Source organism: Pelodiscus sinensis, chromosome 19, assembly GCF_052426305.1.
Source record: "Pelodiscus sinensis isolate ZL-2025 chromosome 19, ASM5242630v1, whole genome shotgun sequence".
Lineage (NCBI taxonomy): Eukaryota > Metazoa > Chordata > Testudines > Trionychidae > Pelodiscus > Pelodiscus sinensis.
The window spans coordinates 32,688,684-32,707,154 of record NC_143070.1 but is presented as its reverse complement, the minus strand read 5'-3'; the positions used below and the strand labels follow the sequence as shown (position 1 = coordinate 32,707,154).

Genomic DNA, 18,471 nt, shown 5'->3' with positions numbered 1-18,471 from the left:
GCACCTCCAGGTGTGTCACGTCTTGGCTTTCGATTGAACAGGGATTGTTAAAATGTCAGCAAACCCCTCGTGTGTTCTTGTGTCAATGCACATAAACCAGGCAGACGGGTCCCTCAACTGAAACCAGCTCAAACCTGCTGGTTGTCTGGTTTCTATTCCTGTCAGTTGAGCAAGGCTGAGATCTGAACACCCATTGGCTGTTCTGTACAGAAGAACAAGACCCACGTCCAGCTGGAGAGGAATTGCTGTGATCAATCTTCTGGAACTTGATTCAACGAGTCAAACTAAGACTCACTAAATCAAACCCAGAGGGCACCCCACCAGCATCCTGCACTTCTGCTCTTTGCTCCCTTTGGCTTCCTGCTGTGGGGACATGGCCAAGCTCAACTGAAGGAAGCCGTCTCCAGTTACATATTGAGGGATGGTAGGAAAAGCAGACACATTGGCCAGACACCACTGGGGGCTGCCTCCCCCATACTTGGCAGGTGCCTTGACCAGCTTAGCCATGGGTCTTTTCTCCCAGCTGCTCCACATGTTGCCATTGCCCATCCCTTGGGAGGGGAGAAGAGTCACCCTCCATGGCTGTAGCAGCTTTGCACTTGCAGGATCTCTGGGTGCTGACCTCCACCCACCCCAGGGCATCACAAGGGCATGTGTTCCTGGCTTTTCTGTCCCAGCAATTGCAGCAAGAGCCCTGCCTTGCCAGTGCCAGTCACAGCCACAGCAGCCTCTGTACCCATTCCAGGCTTGTGGTTTTCTTCTTCCCAATGCTCCTCCCCAGTCAGCCTTTTCCTGAACTGGCAGTTCCCTGGGTGAACAGGGGAGGCCTCTTCTGTGTCCCAGGAAGACATAAGAAAATGTGAACAAAGGCCACAGAAAGGGACCAATGGGAGTTGAACCCAGGATCTCCTGTGTACAAGACAGGTGCTTTAGCCAGCTAAGCCATAGTGCCCTCCTTGGAAAGTTTGGTGAAATTGTTCTACTCTATGGTCCCAGACAACACCTTTGACTCCCAAAGTGCAGCCATTCCCCATTTCCCTCCAGCCCTTGCAGTGTCTGGCTCCCTGGGCACAGAAAGCTACAGCTCAGTGGGCAGAGGCTCTGACATGTACATCTCCCCCAGCCGCTGGGACTGTAGAGTTGGCCTTGAGATTTAGTGTCGCTGGGGGGAGGGAAAAGTGAAGCAAACATTGATCCTCTCGATTATAAACCCCTGGGTCTCAGGATTTGGGTTGAAGTCTCCGGGACTGAAAACCACCCGAGATCTTATCTGCCCAGAGCAAGGGCAGCAACTGTGAGTGGGGTTCAGAGAAAGTTTGGGCACATGAGTAGGACACTTACATGGCTGGACTAACATTGCTGGCAAAGGACACTGCTCAATCCTCTTGAGCGGGGACTTACTTGTGGGTTGGTTCTGAACCCTGCTTGTGCCCAGGCCTGACATAACCTGCCCCACAGAATTCACACAGCAAATGGGGCTCTCAGAACACAGGGGGAGGTTGGGGGCTTTTTTCCGGGCTGTGGGCTGAAGCATCAAACCAGCCCCCTCCTGTGGGGCCTGTGAGTGTTGCAGAATCTGGGCCCCCTGCGCCTGGACAACAGCAAACATGTCTTGGGGCCCCACAGAGACCCACCTGGACTGCCTGGGCCTGGGCCATGAAGCAGGAAGTGGCTGAGGCTTCGGCCAGCCAGGGAGCTCCCTGGCCCCTGCGATTGCCGGCATTAGGGTTGCCAGATGGTTCCACAGAAATACTGGACTCACTTGACACCACCTCACAATCTACATTCCAGCTTATTTAGAAAATACCCGACATTTCTATTTCCTCATTTACACTTTCTCAGTTTGTTTCCTGAACAGAAAGCTCAAATACTGGACAGTCCGGTTCAGAACTGGACCCCTGGCACCCCTAGCCAGCATGGAAGCAAAGCGTAAGGCTGTGAGAGGAGGCCTCCTGTCACCTCCCCCGGCCTGAGGCAACAGGGCTTCCTCCTCCCCTCTGAGGAGGGAGCAATAGAGGCCAGGCTGAAGGTTTTGTGCTGGGGCTGGAGGCTTAAGCCCGAGCTGTCGGCCTCAGTGGGACTTGCTTCTTCTCCCCACTCCTGCCTTGGTGCCTCCTTTGGCCAGCAGCGCACAGGGGGCAGCCGGGAGAGCCGGCCGCCATGGGCAGAGGAGGCCAAGGCACAAGTGTCTCGGGGGCGACAGGCCTGAGGCCTCTAGCTTTCCCAGACTCATGCCAAGGGGCTTTCTGTGGTGCTGGTAGGAGAGGGATGCCAGGCCCAGACCAGTGGGAGAAGGGGCAACGCCTGCCAGGGCAGAAAGGGTTGCTGCAGAACGTGAGACGTGGCGTTTCTGCCCGGTTTCACTCAGGGGACCTTCCCTTGCTGCTACCGACTCTTCTCCTGTTACTTGAGAGACTGAAATGGGGCCAGTCTTGTGGTAAAAGAGGCCAGTGTGCCCAGGCCTCCCCACACAGACCAGAGCGCCCCACTGGGGACAGGACAGAGCCTTGAATCAAGCATTTGAGAACACGCTGATCCTCTATCCTGTGACAGGGTATTGCAGGAGGGGCTCTGCATACAGAGTGGCTAGCTCCGTTGGTATAGTATATGACTCTTAATTTCAGAGTCATAGGTTCAAGCCCCATGCTAGACAATGCCCTCCCTTCAGTTATGTTCTCTGCATACAAGGCAATTCAGTCTTAGCTTTCTCAAGCTCTCAGGTAGGAAAAGTCTCTGATTTCTCTAGTAGAACCCAGGAGGAAGGACACTAACTGACATGTCCAGCCTCATAGGAGAGCAGAAACAAATTTCCCCCAACCAAGAAAAGGGGGGGAAAAAACCCCTCTCAATATCTGATTACTCCCCTTCAGCACTCTGAAGCTTCCTGTCCTTTGGCATCAGCTCTGTGATGGGACAATAAGAGCATGTCTGCACTGGAGTGCTATTTGGAAATAAAGTGCCTGTCTACACAGCAAGCTGTTATTTCTAATTAAGTACAAGTTGGCAGGCTTCCTACTCTGACTCCAGTAACCTCCATTTCATGAAGAGTAAGGGAAGTCAAAGGGAAAGGTCTCTTCCTGTCAATAGCACCCAAAGCCAAGTTAAGCTATTTTGACTTCAGACTTCAGCTACACAAACAAGTACCTGAAGTTGTGTATCTTAGTTTGACTTTTGCCCTGCTGTGTAAACATGCCCTAAATGAGCTACTAGTTAAGAAGCTGGCAAAGGATCCCTTCCCATGGTATTATAGCGCCAGGGAAGGGTACACACCGGGGCAGAAGGCAAAGCAGCTGGGGCTGCGTGAGAGACTGGAGTGGGCCTGAGGGTGCAGAGAAGGAATTGAATGGAGAAAGGGGGGGGCTCTTTCCACCTGGGTTTGACACAGACCTTTTGCATGGCAGACAAATAGGATAACACCACAGAGCAGAAACAAAAGGCAGAGGAAATTTTTCAATGAAAGCTTCAAACCCCTCACTTGCAGGAACCGTTTACATCCATCGACATTTACAAAATGCTTCCCCACAAACATCTTTCCAGCCTGTGTGTGTCTGGGAAAGATTTCTGCCAAGCCCGGTCCCAGCCCACTGGTCAGAACCCCCTCAGAAACAGGACACCCTCACTCCCAGCCATGTCCCCGCCCAGGTGAGGAAGGTGAAATGAGCCAGAGGCTGCTGCCCGCTGGGTCAACAGAAGAGTGGGTTGACTGTTCTCAGGGACACCACAGCAACATCCCTGCTTCCCCCTCGGAGGGGATTTCCTCAGGGCCAGACAGAGCCATTCCAGCACCCTGGGTAGTCAGGTTAATTGTACCCTGCGTTGGGGAAGGGCGCAAGCATGGCCCAGCCCTTGCCCGGAATGTGGGAGAGGGCGCACGGAGCTGGCGGTGGCCGGAGGCATGTGCCTTGCCTGGCCACCGCTGGTGCTCAGCCTGGTGCCACAGAGAGCAGACCGAGCCTGACCGTGCAAGGGCCTCGTAGCCGTGGGGGGAAGGGTGCTGCTGGCCAGTGCTGCGGGGATTAACGCAGCCCCTGTCTTGGGCGGCCGCTGTAGGGTGACTGGTGGGAGCTGCTGCAGCTTGCAATACAGGCGCGTGGCACCTGAAGGCAGTTATCAGCTGTAAGGGTTGCACAGCACCCCTTATATCAGGCGCCCCAGGCAGCTGCCCAGCTAGCCCATGCCTTAATCCGGCCCTGGATTTCCTGCATAGAACGGCACAAGCCCCAGCCTCCAGAAGAGGGGTTCCCAGTTGGGGATCTCCGGTAGCAGCCATGGGATGGTGGGAGCCAGTTACTGCAGAGCAAAGGACACCAGGGCTATGTCTACACTCGTGGCTTCTTGCACAAGTACAGCCGTTTTGGGGCAAGAATCAGCAGAGTGTCCACACTGCCTGCCTGCTCTTGCTCAAGGAAATTTACAGTACCGCATGGTAAGAGAGAGCTTCTTGCGCAAGAGCGACGCTCTTTTTTAAACAGGTGTAAGCCCTCTTGCGCAGGAGCCCCTACTCAAGAGGGCAGTGTGGACGCTCGGCAGGGATTTCTTGTGCAAGAAAGCCCTATGACTAAAATGACCATCAGAGCTTTCTTGCGCAAGAGAGCACCTACACTGCCATGGGCGCTCTTGCACAAAAGCACAGCTCGCAGATGGCAGTGTGAATGTTTTCTTGCACAAGAACCCTTGCACAAGATGTTCTTGTGCAAGAAGCCACGAGTGTAGACATAGCTCAGGAGTGGGAGAAACTAACCATCTGCTTTATTTGCAAAGGAGAAACAAAGACAAACTCTTGTCCCCATCTCCACCCCCCTCAGCCTGGCACTTTGCACCCCAGCCAGGGCCGGATTAACGCATGGGCTAGCAGGGGTGCCAACCTATGAAGGCACCTGATTGAAGTGGTAAGGGATGCCGCATCAGGTGCCCCCATAGGTTGCCACCCTGGGGCAGAGATGTGCATGCAGCACGCGCCCGCTGCCCAGGGTGCAAGAACCCTGCAACCAGCCCAACTCTCCCAGGCACCCCCAGAGAGCAGCACTCACATATGGGGGGCAGGAAAGTGGAGAGACTCCCTGAGACACCAACTCAAAAGGAATCTTTCTGGGTAGGTCTGCACTGAGATAGCAGCCCAGTGGCCAGGCTGTAGCTAGCCCAGCTCAGCTGTACCTGGCCTGGAGAGTTTTGGTTGGGAGATTAGAAACCTACAGACAGGGGCATCTCTGGGAGGTGGGGGGGATGTCACCATGTCAGGGCAACGGTCATGCCCCCCCATCTTCCTTTGCTCCAGCCCCGCCACTGAGATATACTGACCATTGTCATTGCTTAAACTGCACACAGAGCTTGTGGCAAAGGCTAGCATATGGTTAAAATACAATGAACATTCTGGTAAGTTATCAGAGGGGGAGCCGTGTTAGTCTGAATCTGCAAAAGCGGCGAGGAGTCCTGTGGCACCTTATGCTCCAACACTTCAGTTAGCCTATAAGCTGCCACAGGACTCCTCGCCGCTTTTATTCTGGTAAGTTCTCGTTTGTGTTGTGCTGTCTGCACATCTAACTAACCAGAGATCAAAGTGCATGACCCGATGGCCTTCACAGAGAGACAAAACCCACAACACAGGGTAGGTTATTCAACACGTTCACATTTATAAGAGTGAAACATAAGGAAATCTTTTAAGCCTCAGAATCTAGGAAATAAATAAACTTACTTTTCTTCTGCAGTGGCTAAACCTGCTTTATTTCTTGCCTCATTACATGTCTGTGTTAGTTAAAAAGTTCTATATGTCATTGTACTAAAACAAAAACACAAGTTCACCTGAACAAATGATCTGGAGTAGTCCAGAAAAGCCCAGCAGGAACTATACCCAGAGACGGAACCAGGGCTCTGAGATGGGACCAGTCACACTCTGCTGGGAGGTTCATTGGGATTTCCCTGTCCACACCAGGTCTTTCTCCTGCAGCCCTCAGACGCCGGACTTAGGACCACAGAAACCACACTGGGATTCCTGAGTATGAGGAGCCCAGGCCACTGGTCAGTGACCCTTGGGGTGCATCTACACAGCAGCCTTATTTCGGAATTACAGTGCATGTCTACACCGCAAGCCATTATTTGGAAATAACATCCACCTGGAAGACTTGGTCTTTTGACCAGGCTGCATCTGAAGGAAGGAGCCAAAGACCCCAGGGTGGGGGAGAGCCCTGGTTTGGAGGGGTAGCTGGGAAAGAGGTTTTAGGGGGAGTTTGTAAAAGTTTGTACTGAAGTTTCAGTGGAGCACTAACAAAACATTGTTTGTTACCTTTGAGTCTGTAACCTGCTTTGCTCTGCCTGTTCTCACTTATCACTACTTAACTCACAGAGCTTGTACTTAATAAAACCACTTTTACTTACTATCAAGCCCAGTGTAAACAATTACTACCTATGGGAGCAATCGGTGTGCACTTTCCCCTTTCATTACTAAATGGGGCTTACCCCATTCTTTGGGGTTTGATCCCATTTGGGGAGTGCTATCCCAGGAAGCTGGGCCCTAAACTGCTCTCTCCTCAGACCTGAAGAGGTTCAGCATCTGTAGCACTGCTCAGAGGCGGGGGTGGGGGCAGGAATCTCAGCTCAGGGGAGACTAAGGAGCTGAACCAGCAGGACCAGGTGGTGAGAAGCCCCAGAGAGTAGAAAGGTGAGTGGCAGTGGCCAGGTCAGTACCCCAGGAGGCCCTTCCAGAGAGGTCTTCTGAGACCACAGCCACTTGGCCAGGCAGCTTAAAGGGAACTCAGGTTATATGTTTCTCCCCTCTGTGGCTCCTCCAAAGGCTAAGAAGATTTGAGCTCTGACTGAAGCTTTCCCCACAGTCAGAATAACTGAATGGTTTTCTCCCCTCTGTGGACTGTCTAATCTTTAACAAAGTCTGACCTGTGTTTGAAGCCTTTTCTGCAATCAGAGCTTTTATAAGGCGACACTCTTGTATGTATTCTGATAGCTAGTAACGCAGTAGCACTGACTGAAGCTTTTCCCACAGTCAGAGCAATTGAAAAGTTTCTTTCCTGTGTGGGTTCTCTTATGGTATAAAAGGCTTGAGCTGCGACTGAAGCTTTTCCCGCAGTCAGAGCAACTGTAAGGTTTCTCTCCTGTGTGGATCCTGCTATGGATAACAAGGTCTGCGTTTCTTTTGAAGCTTTTCCCGCAGTCAGAGCAATTGAAAGGTCTCTCTCCTGTGTGGGTCCTCCTATGGGCAACAAGAATTGAGCTACTACTGAAGTTTTTCCCGCAGTCAGAGCAAGTGAAGGGTTTCTCTCCTGTGTGGGTCCTCCTATGGTTAAGAAGGTGTGAGCTTCTTCTGAAGCTTTTCCCACACTCAGAGCAGCTGAAGGGTTTCTCTCCTGTGTGGGTAATCCTATGTCTAACAAGGTCTGAGCTGAAACTGAAGCTTTGTCCACAGTCAGAGCAATGGAAAGGTTTCTCTCCTGTGTGGCTCTTCCTATGGGTAACAAGGTTTGACTTCTGACTGAAGCTTTTCCCGCAGTCAGAGCAATTGAAAGGTTTCTCTCCTGTGTGGATCCTGCAATGGTTAATAAGTTCTCCATTACTACTGAAGCTTTTCCCACAGTCAGAGCAGTAGAAGGGTTTTTCCCCTGTGTGGGTCCTGCTATGTCTAACAAGGGTTGAAATCTGACTGAAGCTTTTCTCGCAGTCAGAGCAATTGAAAGGTTTCTCCCCTGTGTGGCTCCTCCTATGGGCAACAAGGTATGAGCTACTACTGAAGTTTTTCCCGCAGTCAGAGCAAGTGAAGGGTTTCTCTCCTGTGTGGCTCTTCCTATGGGTAACAAGGTTTGACTTCCGACTGAAGTTTTTCCCACACACAGAGCAATTGAAAGGCTTCTCTCCTGTGTGAGCCATCCTATGGATAACCAAGTGTGAGTTTGTACTGAAGTTTTTCCCACAGTCAGAGCAGTTATGGGGTGTGTCTCTTGTATGTATTTTCTGATGGTTTGTAAAGTGTGAGTGCTCACTGAAGCTTTTCCCAGAGTCAGAGCACTTGAAGGGCTTCTCTCCCGTATGGACCCTTTGATGTTCAGTAAGAGTTTCACAGTCACTACACGTGCAGGGTGACTGTTGATGGGGGATTTCCTGTTGGACGGTTTCTGTATTTCTTTTCTCCCGTGTGCTCCTGGAGGTACCCTGTCCCTCTCCTAGATGATTTCCCTGCTGCTTTTCTGGGCTATGCTGACTCTCACAGCTCTCTCCTTGCTCACGTATCTGGAAAACATGTCCTTCAGATCGTCTCAATAATAGTCCACATGGAGACACTTGCTCCAGTTCTTCCTGCTGAAGACTCTTTTCATGGTTCTCAGTCAGTGTCCCGTCACCTGTTGGAATAGAGGAATGATCCAGACAGGAGTTATTCTCCACGATGAACTGCAAGGAAACTCTAAAAGAGGAATAGAAAAGGGGACACACGCTCAAATAATGGTCAAATTATCATGAGCTGAGTTCGTTGTCCTCCTTCACAACCTGTCCACAGAGAAGAGAACCCAGCCTTTCCTCGCTCACCACACTCTTACTGGAGTTGAAGACAAGCTGAACAGTCAGTCAGACTTCATGAAAACACACAAGTTACATCTGCTATAAGGAGACAGAAATTGGTTTCTGAGTCAGTTTAACTGATTGCTCACCTGTCTGGGTGTTGTTGATGATCTCCCCTTCCTCACAGCTCGGAGGATCTGGGATCCGCAGCTCCTCTTGCTCCACCCAGGAGATCACATCAGTTTCAGAGACTGGAAATGCTGTTTGAAGAACAAAAAACCAAGTGCTGATCTTGTTCATTAAGGTCTTTGCCATTCCTGCTTTCAGAGCCAGGATCCGAGTCACCGACCCAGAGAGGCTCCGTTCCCCACCTTGCAGAGACTGGGCTCTGGCTGGTACAAGATCCCAGGACACACTCACCTGCAGTAAAGATGCATCACTCACCCATCTTGGGAATGGCCCAGCTCATTCCCCAGGGCAGCTAAGCGCTCTGCTGCACTCTCTAGGGTACAACTCAGACCCCCTCACAGCCCGGTCTATCCGCCCGGAATCCCACAGTTGGACAGGAACACACTGCTCAGAAGGGGAGCTCTAGTGAGGGCATGAAGGTGTGACACCAAGGTCCCCAGGTAGGGCTCAGACAGCAGCTGCCACATGGCAGGTCACTAGAACTTGGAGATGAAGGACCCCGCAGATGTCTAGCTCCCCAAGCTCTGTCCACAAAACCCCTGGCTGGTGGGCTGGGCTTGCCCTGATCTTTGGCTCAGATGTTCTACTTGGGCCAGGAGGAGGCAGAGGAAGTTGCCTGAGCATCTAAGTGAATCCTTGGCTGGTTGCTTCACGCCCTGCCTATGTGTCACACTCCTGATCCCAACGGCCTGTGTATGGGTGGGCCCTGCCAGCTGCCCACAACAGTTGCCATTCCCATGGCTGCCCAGGGTGGCGCTGGGCTTCTGTTGGGGCAAGCCAGGGCGGAGCTGGGCCGTGCTGCTTCCCTGGTGCTTGTGACTGTTGCTCAGCTCCCCCTCTGCAACCTCCATTCTACTCTGCCAGCAGCAGCCTTTGTGTGGTTTCCCAGTCTGGCTCTTGTGGCCAGCCTGGCCTTTGATTTGGTGCCCCTCCAGGGTTGCACTGAATCTATCACCTTTACACCTTGTGAGTGTGTTTCCCTCAGCTTTGGCCCACCCCTTCTTGGAACTTCATTTTCTGTTCAGAAGATCCACCTGGGACATGGCCATGGAGATCACTGTGCTACTGCTGTTAAATAAGATAATCATAGTCATCACATCAGAACATTCCCATTGACGTGGCACCCAGCACACTTCGCAAAAGGTTTATTGCAGCTGTGTATGTCCATTCTTTTTTAACTAGAACAGGCTGGGCTTTGGCAGAATGGTGGAACACTGGGGACCAACTAACCAGGAAAGGGCATTCCTGAGCAGGAAGAGGCCAATCAACACACATCTCCACAGTAACTGGAAAAACAGTCCTAAGAGATGGCTCAGAAAGACACTGACCCTTGTGCACAAGAGCGGGATGAGGGGATAATGGATACGGATGTTTTGTTCAAAATAAACAGGCAGGAGGCTAAGGGGGTAGAACACATGGAACATGCATCTTGTTTGTGTCAATGTATGAGAAGTCACAAGAGGGGCATGTTGATGCTGGCTGAGGGGCAGCATTCTCACTGCTGACTTATTGGTACCGTTATTGGGTTGGGACAAGTCTCACTATACCTGTGCCTAAGGAGCTGGGACACTAGCATCCTGCTCCTTTTCACAATAAACTTGGCCGAGTGCCTTAGCCTCCAAATGGAGCCTGAATCTTTCTTAGCAGCAACCCTGAGCTGTGCTGCATGGATAAGCCGCAGGCTCTGACAGTGCTGCTGGCATCAGAGCTCCAGAAAGAGCCACACTGAACAGCCATAACAATGCTCTGTGGCATTAGCAGAAATTCTAATGGCACTGCAGTCACTGTGGGAAGAAAAATTATCAATCACAGCAGCACTGGGGAACTCTGGTGTACATCAGGACCTAACTGTGCTATTGGGGTGCACATATGAAGCTAAGCATTATCACTCTTTAATGTAGGTATCTTTCCCAGCTCTGAGAAACAGCTCTCTCTTTAATAGCTATTAAAGAGAGAGGTGACTGCACACAGAGGCTGCGTCTAGATTGGAATGATTTTCCGCAAATACTTTCCAACAGAAAAGTTATTCCGTTAAAAGCATTTCTGGAAAAGAGCGTCTAGATTGACACGGATGCTTTTGCGCAAAAGCATGTGTCAATATAGACGCGGTTTGGCACAAGACAGCTCTGGTGGCCATTTTCGCCATCGGGGCTTTTTTGCGCAAAACAGTTTTTACCTATCTACACTGGCCCTCTTGCGCAAAAGCATTTGTGCAAGAGGGCTTTTTCCCGAGCGAGAGCATCAGTGTATCTGCGCAAGAAAGCTGACAATCATACATTAGATAGTCAGTGTTCTTGCACAAATTCAAACGGCCAGTGTAGACAGCTGGCAAGTTTTTGCCAGCCTAGAAACAGAGAGAGAGTTTGAGGGACTTGATTAAGGTCACACAGGAAGACTGTGATGGCCAGAGAACTGAACACAGGTTTCCTGAGCATGAAGCCAGACATACACACAGGAAGAAAAAGTCCCTACTCGAAAATATTTCACTCTAAAAACACAACACAGATGATGTGATTTATCTCCACTGCACACAGCGGCAAGTGAGCCCCAGAGAGAATAAAGCTGAACTCTTGAAAGGAAACCCAACCTGTGCCTGAAATGCAAGAACAGCATGTCACAGAGATTAGCTACAGGCAGAAAGGACTTAGGGAACTGCACCCACCTTATACTGGCTCAGCCCACTGCCACAAGGGGAACCTGCAGGCACAAAGATCAGACAAACCAAGAGCCAGACCCAGACCTCTAGTACCTGCTGTTCCTGCCTGAGCCCTTCTACTCACACCTCCAGTCAAGGCACAAGATGGGCAAGATAGGGGGGGAAGCGCACTGAGACCTTAGCTGTGGGAAGAGCAGCTCCACTCTTACGTCCCTCAACCTGCTTTCCCTGGGAGGCAGTATGGAGGGGACAGTCTTTCACAGAAGAGCCAGGATTATTGGGGCAGATACTCATGATATTGGGGGCAAAGACAATGAATGATATTGAACCAAACCCAACCCAGCTACTCCAGAGCCCACCCAGCTTCCGATACCCGAGGGGACAGGAATCCTTACTCAGCCAGTTCACAGCCTCATAATTCTCCTGCATCACATCCCTGTAGAGGGATCTCTGGCCCGGGTCCAGCAGAGCCCATTCCTCCTCAGAGAAATACACAGCCACCTCATGGAAGCTAACCAGCTCCACCACAGCCATTTCCTGTCCCTGGCTCTGCAGGCCGGGTGCTGAGCTAGAGGCAGACATGGGTGTTCTGCAGCCTGGCAGGGGGAGAAGGTGAATTGGAGACATTTCAGAAGGGGCTTTAATCCTTTCCACACCCTCATTCTCCCCACACTCTGTCCCTAGTGACGTGACACACGTGTTAAGCTTTTGTCCACAGTGGTAGAATCTTAGTCTAGATATTCCATTAACAGCGCACGGGATTTAGATCCCAAAACCATATTCATTTCTCTCTGCACCTGGCTTGAGTTACAAGATTACTGCATCTGCAACAATGGGATTTAGTTCTCAGCACCCAGTGTTTCTGATAACAAGCCACATATTCATCTGCCTGAACATGGACATAAGCCAAATGTAGGCTGTTGTATTTGAAAGCCTTAGTCTTCATTCACAGATTTGCAGCATAAACACTGCTCTCATCTCAGAGACGTTATAATCCCTTTCTACAACAGAGAATCAGTGAAGTTAAGCATCTGAATGGTGGTGTTATTATTAAATACGTGTGCTTATTATTAAACACTTGTGCTGAGTGTTTGCAGGATGAGATCTTAAGATTCAGAAGATATCCTCAGTCATGCAGTCTGACCCCCTCAGTGGCACAAGCCATTACACTTAGTCCAGTTACCCAGGCACAAAGCTGTTTCCTCACAGTGTATTTTCTAGAAAGCCCCCAGTGATTTGAAGACATCAAGAGATGGGAGAATCCACCAGCTCTTTGTTCATTTGTTTCAGCAGCTAAACAGCTTCCCTATCAAACATTTGTGCCTCTTTTCTTGTCTAAAATAGTCTGGCTTCAGCTTTCAATTATTGGCTCTCACTGAGCCGTATCCACTCGACAGGGTGGGTAATTCATTTTCATGGGGTGGCCAAATGGAAAGTGGCTGAGAGCTGCACTCTTCCGTGACATAAATGCAGGAAATGGAGGATCCGGGATGGGCACTGGGAGGAGGAGGATGCTTGGGGTAACGGTTTGGGATACAGGACAGATAGAGGGGTCTAGGAGGGAGTTTGGGTGAAGGAGCCTTTCAGCCTATTTATTGTTTGAAACCAACCTTATATTGAAACTGACTGAGCAGTGAAATCTGAGCCTGAAGGTGCCGTCCGTTTTGTGCTTTAACTTCACCCCTTTAGCATCACAAACCTATAGACCAGTGTTTCTCCAAATGTCCACAGGACCCCATGCAGCACCCCTGGGGCTCCTCACTGATCACTGGGTGATTTAGGGCTGTGTGCACCGTGGTCACTGGGTTTGGTTGGTAACTCCAATGACAATCCCATGAAGATGTTTTCACAGGAATTCTCACATCACTTAAAGAATTTCCACCAGCAAACTCACCTTGTCTGAAAGCTCCAAGGGATTTTCCTCTTGCTCTCTCCAGTGCAGAGGGCAGAGTGTCTAGTGGGGGAAGGGATATGAGAGGTGAGATTCCAGGCTCTCCTATTCATAACAATGTCCCACTCTAAACTCTGCATTTCAATTCTATAAGAGACACACTCAGGTATTTAGTATGAAAGAGTCTGAAACTTTCATTTCCTCTCTCACTCGGGCACCTTCCAGCAATGGAGCCAACATCCCTGCAGCCTCACACCTGTCCCAGGAGAGACAAGCTGAAAATGAGATTTACTCTTCCCTCCTCAGCCCCTTCCACTTGGTTTCCCATTCACTTACTGCCTCTTGTCATAAACTGGAGCTGTGGTGGCGGAACACGTGGCCATCACAGTAACTTAGCCATTTTGATCTCTGAATGGGAGGTTCAGTGTTTGCAAACCTCTGGTTCTATCTGCAAGCAGTTGGGTCTGTTCACTCAGTGTCTCTAAGGAGAGCAGACTGACAGGGCCATCATTCTCCACGTGGGAATTGAGGCAGGGGAAGGTTGGCTTCAGAGGCCAGATTCAATAGTCTCAGATACTTGAACTGCTTTCCCCTCATCCATCTCTTCCAGGTACCTTTGAACTCCATCAGAGTCTCCGACAGAGCAATCGTTCTCTGGGAGAAACCTCTGACTTGTTCTTCCAGTTCAGGGGAAATCTCTTCCGGCAGCTGGAATTGCCCCGTCTCACACCTGGACAGAAATAATTCAATGTGATTGTATGTCATTTGCAGCTGATAAGTTCTGGCTAGTAAGTCTCAGCTCTAACAGGCCTGGAGTTAGAATTCCTCCAATTCTCGCAGCCTGAGAACAGGGACAACACATCCACATGGCCATGCAACCTTCCCCTCAAAGATCCCATTTCTGTTCTTCACTTCTGTCCTGTGGAGACTGGCCTGGGGAGTAAAGGGGAATAGAGTCTCCATGGCCAACTCACTCCTTGGCCTCCAGGTGCTGAGGGACAGGAGGTTCCCATGTGAAGGGCTGAAGGAATCTGACCACTAGGGATTAGATTGAAACACCAGCTCCCCTCAACCCAGCTCCATCCACACAGGTCTCCAAACAGCCCTCAAGTGGGACAGACTCTTGATCCCTGCTGTCCTGGGCTGAATGTGCTCAGTGCCCAGCAGTGACAGGCCCATGTTCCACCCCACAGTCCTGCAGCAACCAATCCCCAGGGAGGTGACAGCTCTAAGAAACACTTGATCCTGAATGGGGAATTCCAGAGTCTAAAGTGCGAGGATGAGACCCTCAGAATTAAATGCGTCAGAGATATTCATGTCTAACATCTGGCTGTAGAGCTCTGGGGAGATGTGGTGCTAACATCCGCTCCAAGCCTTTTCCCTGCTCTGTGCAGTGTGAGGGGAGTGAGAGCCACGTACCTACTCAGGGCGCTTCTGCCATCCTAGAAAAAAAGACACAGAAAAGAATCTCAGCCCCTTTGGACACACACAGGGGACCTCTGAGAAGGGATTTTGAAAACCTGGGAAGAGAGGCCCTGCCCTGGCCCCAGGAACATGGATCCCCTGAGTGAATGGGGCTTTGCCATCTCTAATAGATCTGTGCCTGTAACTCTACAAAGCACAAGAGTCATTCACATGGCAGCAATGCACAAGGTGTTGCACTGAGATCTGACAACTGGGACTGAGCACTTGTGATTCAGAAGCCCCTCTTCGCTGTGTGAGGAGCTGGGATGTCTGTCCCTCAGTCTCACCTGCAAGAATTCACTTGCTGGCTTCTGACATGTCCCCTCCAGCTCACCAATCCCCTCGCTGATACGGGAAATCTGCACAGAGAGGTTCCTGACAGTGTCAATCTGGAACCTCACAACCGCCTCATCTAATTTCTCCAGCTGCACTCATGCACTGACATGGATGCTCAAGGCCTTTTTACAGCCAGCGATTCATAATCCAGGAGAAACGCAAACAAGCCCAACCTCACCAAGGCCACACAGGAGTCTGCCTCCTAACACAGCCCTCCCACTGCCAGTCCCTGCTGGTCCATAGCCACAAGCACTTACCAGATACTCCTGGCTTTTCCCTTCTGCTGTTGTTTTCCTTCTCAGCAGCTTTTCTCTCTCCTCCTTCAGAGTCTTCAAATGAGTCTCCAGTTTTTCCTGAAGAAACAGATATAAGCACAAGGGCAAAACACTTTAGATGTTGGGAGCCTATTTGTCTGCCTTTAGGAGAGTCCCAGTTTTGTGGAGCTCTGCCTCTGTCCAGTAGGGAGTCAGCCCTGGACATGGCTTTGTCCATAGAAAAATACACAGGAGGAGACTGCGGATGCAGCAGGACACCTACGAGCATGGGGGACAGATCGGTGGTGGCACCTTCATAAAGAATGATGCAGGTGGTTAATAATACTAATCACATAACCGATTACAATTTTATCAGTGACAGTATTTTTTAACCTGCTGACAGGCAGGGTTGGTAGCGGAAAGGGGCTCTCCTGGGGCCAGGGATCTCTTGCGAGGTCTGCCGGGGTGGCCACAAGAACTGCTGGCCAATGGGAACTCCCGGCAGCTGCAGGCTGACGTCAGCTGCCAGAGGCAAGTGGGCACTTCAGGGGCAGTGGGGAGTTTAACCAGTAACTGGTACAGATAAACATTAGCTCATCAGTTAACCAGTTTGAACTCTTGCTACAATCCAGTTGAATCCCAGTTCTGCCTGGCATAGACCCGTGCTTCCTGAAACCCTGCTATGGGTGGAGTGAAGGTGCTCGGGGCCCCACACAGCATCCAGCCCAGCAACCTCATCTAGTGCTAGCTGCTGCATCAGAGTTTAACCCCTCATGGAGCAGCCCTGAAGTTCAGCATCCCAGTGGGAAACCTCTTCTCCCTGCTGAGCCTAGGGCTTTATCGAGGCATCTTTTTCTCCTAAGAGCCACACTTCATCACTGTTCAGTGATGCTGAGGGACAGGGAGCAGTGCAGTCTATCAATTGGACCAGGGTTCAGGACCAAACTCTATCCCTGATCTGTTTGGTGACTATGAGCAACTTGCTGCCCCACCTTCCCTTTCCACAGTTTGTCTAACTGGACTGTGACCTGCTCAGAGAAGGGACTTTCCCGTGCTGGGTGTTGTGCAGGGTCATTGCGGATCTATAAGGCAAAGGACAGCTTATTATTCCTGTTCATCCAATCAGTAACAGCTTGTAACCTCCTCTTCTCCAGTCCCAAGGCAGCTCACTGACAGAGTGGCCTGTAGCACCTGTCATCTAAACCTCTCTGATTATTAACACCTTCCCTTGTGCAAACACCCCTCCTGCCACCAGTGAGAGCCGGGTTTCAGGATTTAGAGCCTCAGAGAAACATTTCCCACATCAGGTATCTGTAAAGACTTGACATAAGTTGCCACAAAGCCAGAACATTTTCTTTTTACTGCATCTCTTGAATCATGAAGGCTTTACAGAACTGGTCCCCAACCAGTAGATTGGGATCTACAGGTAGATCTTGGAGCCTCTGACAGGTGATCTTGACTGGTTTGGCTAAGAGGCTATCAAGTGCAGCACTTTAGCTGCTCCCTCTCCCTGCTGCTGCACATCTCCTGCCCTTTGCCTTGGAGCTGTTTCCTTCTCCCACCCTGCATTCTATCTCCACAAACAGAGGGAGTCTGTAGGCTGCTTTTGAGAGTGGTGCAGGTGTGAGCCTTTCTTAGCCCCACTGCACCACCACAGAGGAGCCACCTGTGGTAAGCAGTGTGCAGCTGGAGCCTGTATCCTGAATCCCTGTTCTAGTCATGTACCTCTCCTGCACCCCAAGCCTCTTCTCTAACCCTGAGCCCCCTGAGCTCAAACTGCCTTACAGAGCATGAACCCCCTCCTGCATCCCATCCCTCTGCCCCTGCCTGATGAAAGGGACAAAGGATCGGGGAGGGAGAAGGGATGCAGTGAGCAGAGGCGGGGCCTCGGAAAAGGGTCACAAAGGAGGTGGGGCAAGGGCATTTGGGTTTGAGGTAGATCCTGGGTTGCACTTAAATTCAAAAAGTGCTACTTTAAAAGGCTGGAGACCACTGCTTTACACTGGTTGGTTCACATCTGTGGCTGGTAACAGTCAGTGAAATTAGCCTGTAATTAAAACCCAATGTTATTTCCCATCACACTGGACAGCCACTCTGTACCTTGTACTCCTGGGCAGCTTCCTGTAAGGGCACCACCATGTGAGCCTGGGATCTGTCACACACCACACAGATGGGAGTTTGATCCGCTTCACAGAACAGCTTCAGAGCCTCCTGGTGCTCCCCGCACACCCCGTCCAATCTTGCTCTCTTTGATGACTGGAAACTCAGCGGCTTGGCTAGTTCCACCACGTTTCCCAGCAGCCGGTTGGGCTGGAGTGGTCCCTGCTGCTCAGTGTCTCTGCCCTGAGGGCTGAAGGGGACCTGACAGAAATTGTTCCCACACTCCAGAGTGACAGGGGCTGTGAAATCCTCCAGACAGACGGGAAGCAGCGCTTCCTCCCGGACACTTTCCACAGGGCTCTCTGCAGCCATGGCTGCCTCTGGGCTGAGGGTCGTGTCCCTGTCCTGGGCTCAGCAATGGAGGGGCAGGTCCGGGGGGGGGGGGGGGGGGGGGGCGTGAGGCATCAGCACTGAGGACAAAAAAACCCATCAAATTTAAAAATCAAAAAAGCCCCAAAAGCTTCGCTCCCCCCCAGCAGGGTCTCCATTGGGCCGCCCCCCCATCGCTGTGCCCCTCATGGCAGGGCCCTCCCCACCCTGTGTTCAAATCCCCCCCCCCCGCACACTCTGCAGCCCCCTCACAGCAACAGGAAGCGCCAACAGCCCGGGGGGGGGGGGGCAACCGCAGCGGCGGGAGAGGCCATCGCCCAGCCGGACCCGCCCCCAACGGGCACGCTCCGATACCCAGCCCCTCCCCCGCCCCGCAGCGAGTAACGGTCCCAACGGCCCCTCACAACGGCTCGCGGCTCAGGGAGCGCGGCGCACGCGCAGTAACCGCGGCGCAGTCTGGTCCCTTTCCCTGCCCGCGCGCGGAGCGATGGGCGGGACCCGCCGAAAACCCGACCGCGGCGGAGTAGAACGGGGCGGCCCGTCAGACCGCGCATGCGCAGCAGCTCCGTGACTCCGACCAGACTCCAGCGCCAGGGCTTAGCTCAGACCGGGCGCTGCTTGGCCCCGCCCCCCCGGCCAGAGGCTACTTCCGCTTCTCGGAGCCCGGGCCGGTGTATAGGCATTAAGTGAAA

The 18,471-nt window shown here is 51.7% G+C and overlaps 1 protein-coding gene across 2 annotated transcripts; it reads right to left on the bottom strand.

Moving 5' to 3' along the window:
* Positions 1-5,608: 5,608 nt before the first annotated feature.
* LOC142821603 (uncharacterized) lies at positions 5,609-17,825 on the bottom strand. Of its 2 annotated transcripts, XM_089771269.1 has the most exons (8): positions 17,390-17,825; positions 15,293-15,388; positions 14,987-15,058; positions 14,655-14,677; positions 13,850-13,965; positions 13,239-13,298; positions 8,649-8,759; positions 5,609-8,342 (listed from the first exon to the last, which is right to left on the bottom strand). In XM_089771269.1, exons 1-8 carry the CDS (start codon positions 17,759-17,761, stop codon positions 6,922-6,924), a joined length of 2,271 nt encoding a protein of 756 aa, XP_089627395.1. In that variant the 5' UTR covers positions 17,762-17,825; the 3' UTR covers positions 5,609-6,921. The 2 variants fall into 2 exon arrangements, with proteins under 2 accessions (XP_089627395.1, XP_089627396.1); XM_089771270.1 differs by lacking the exon at positions 14,987-15,058 and having other exon boundaries at positions 17,390-17,824.
* Between the last annotated feature and the right edge of the window lie 646 nt (positions 17,826-18,471).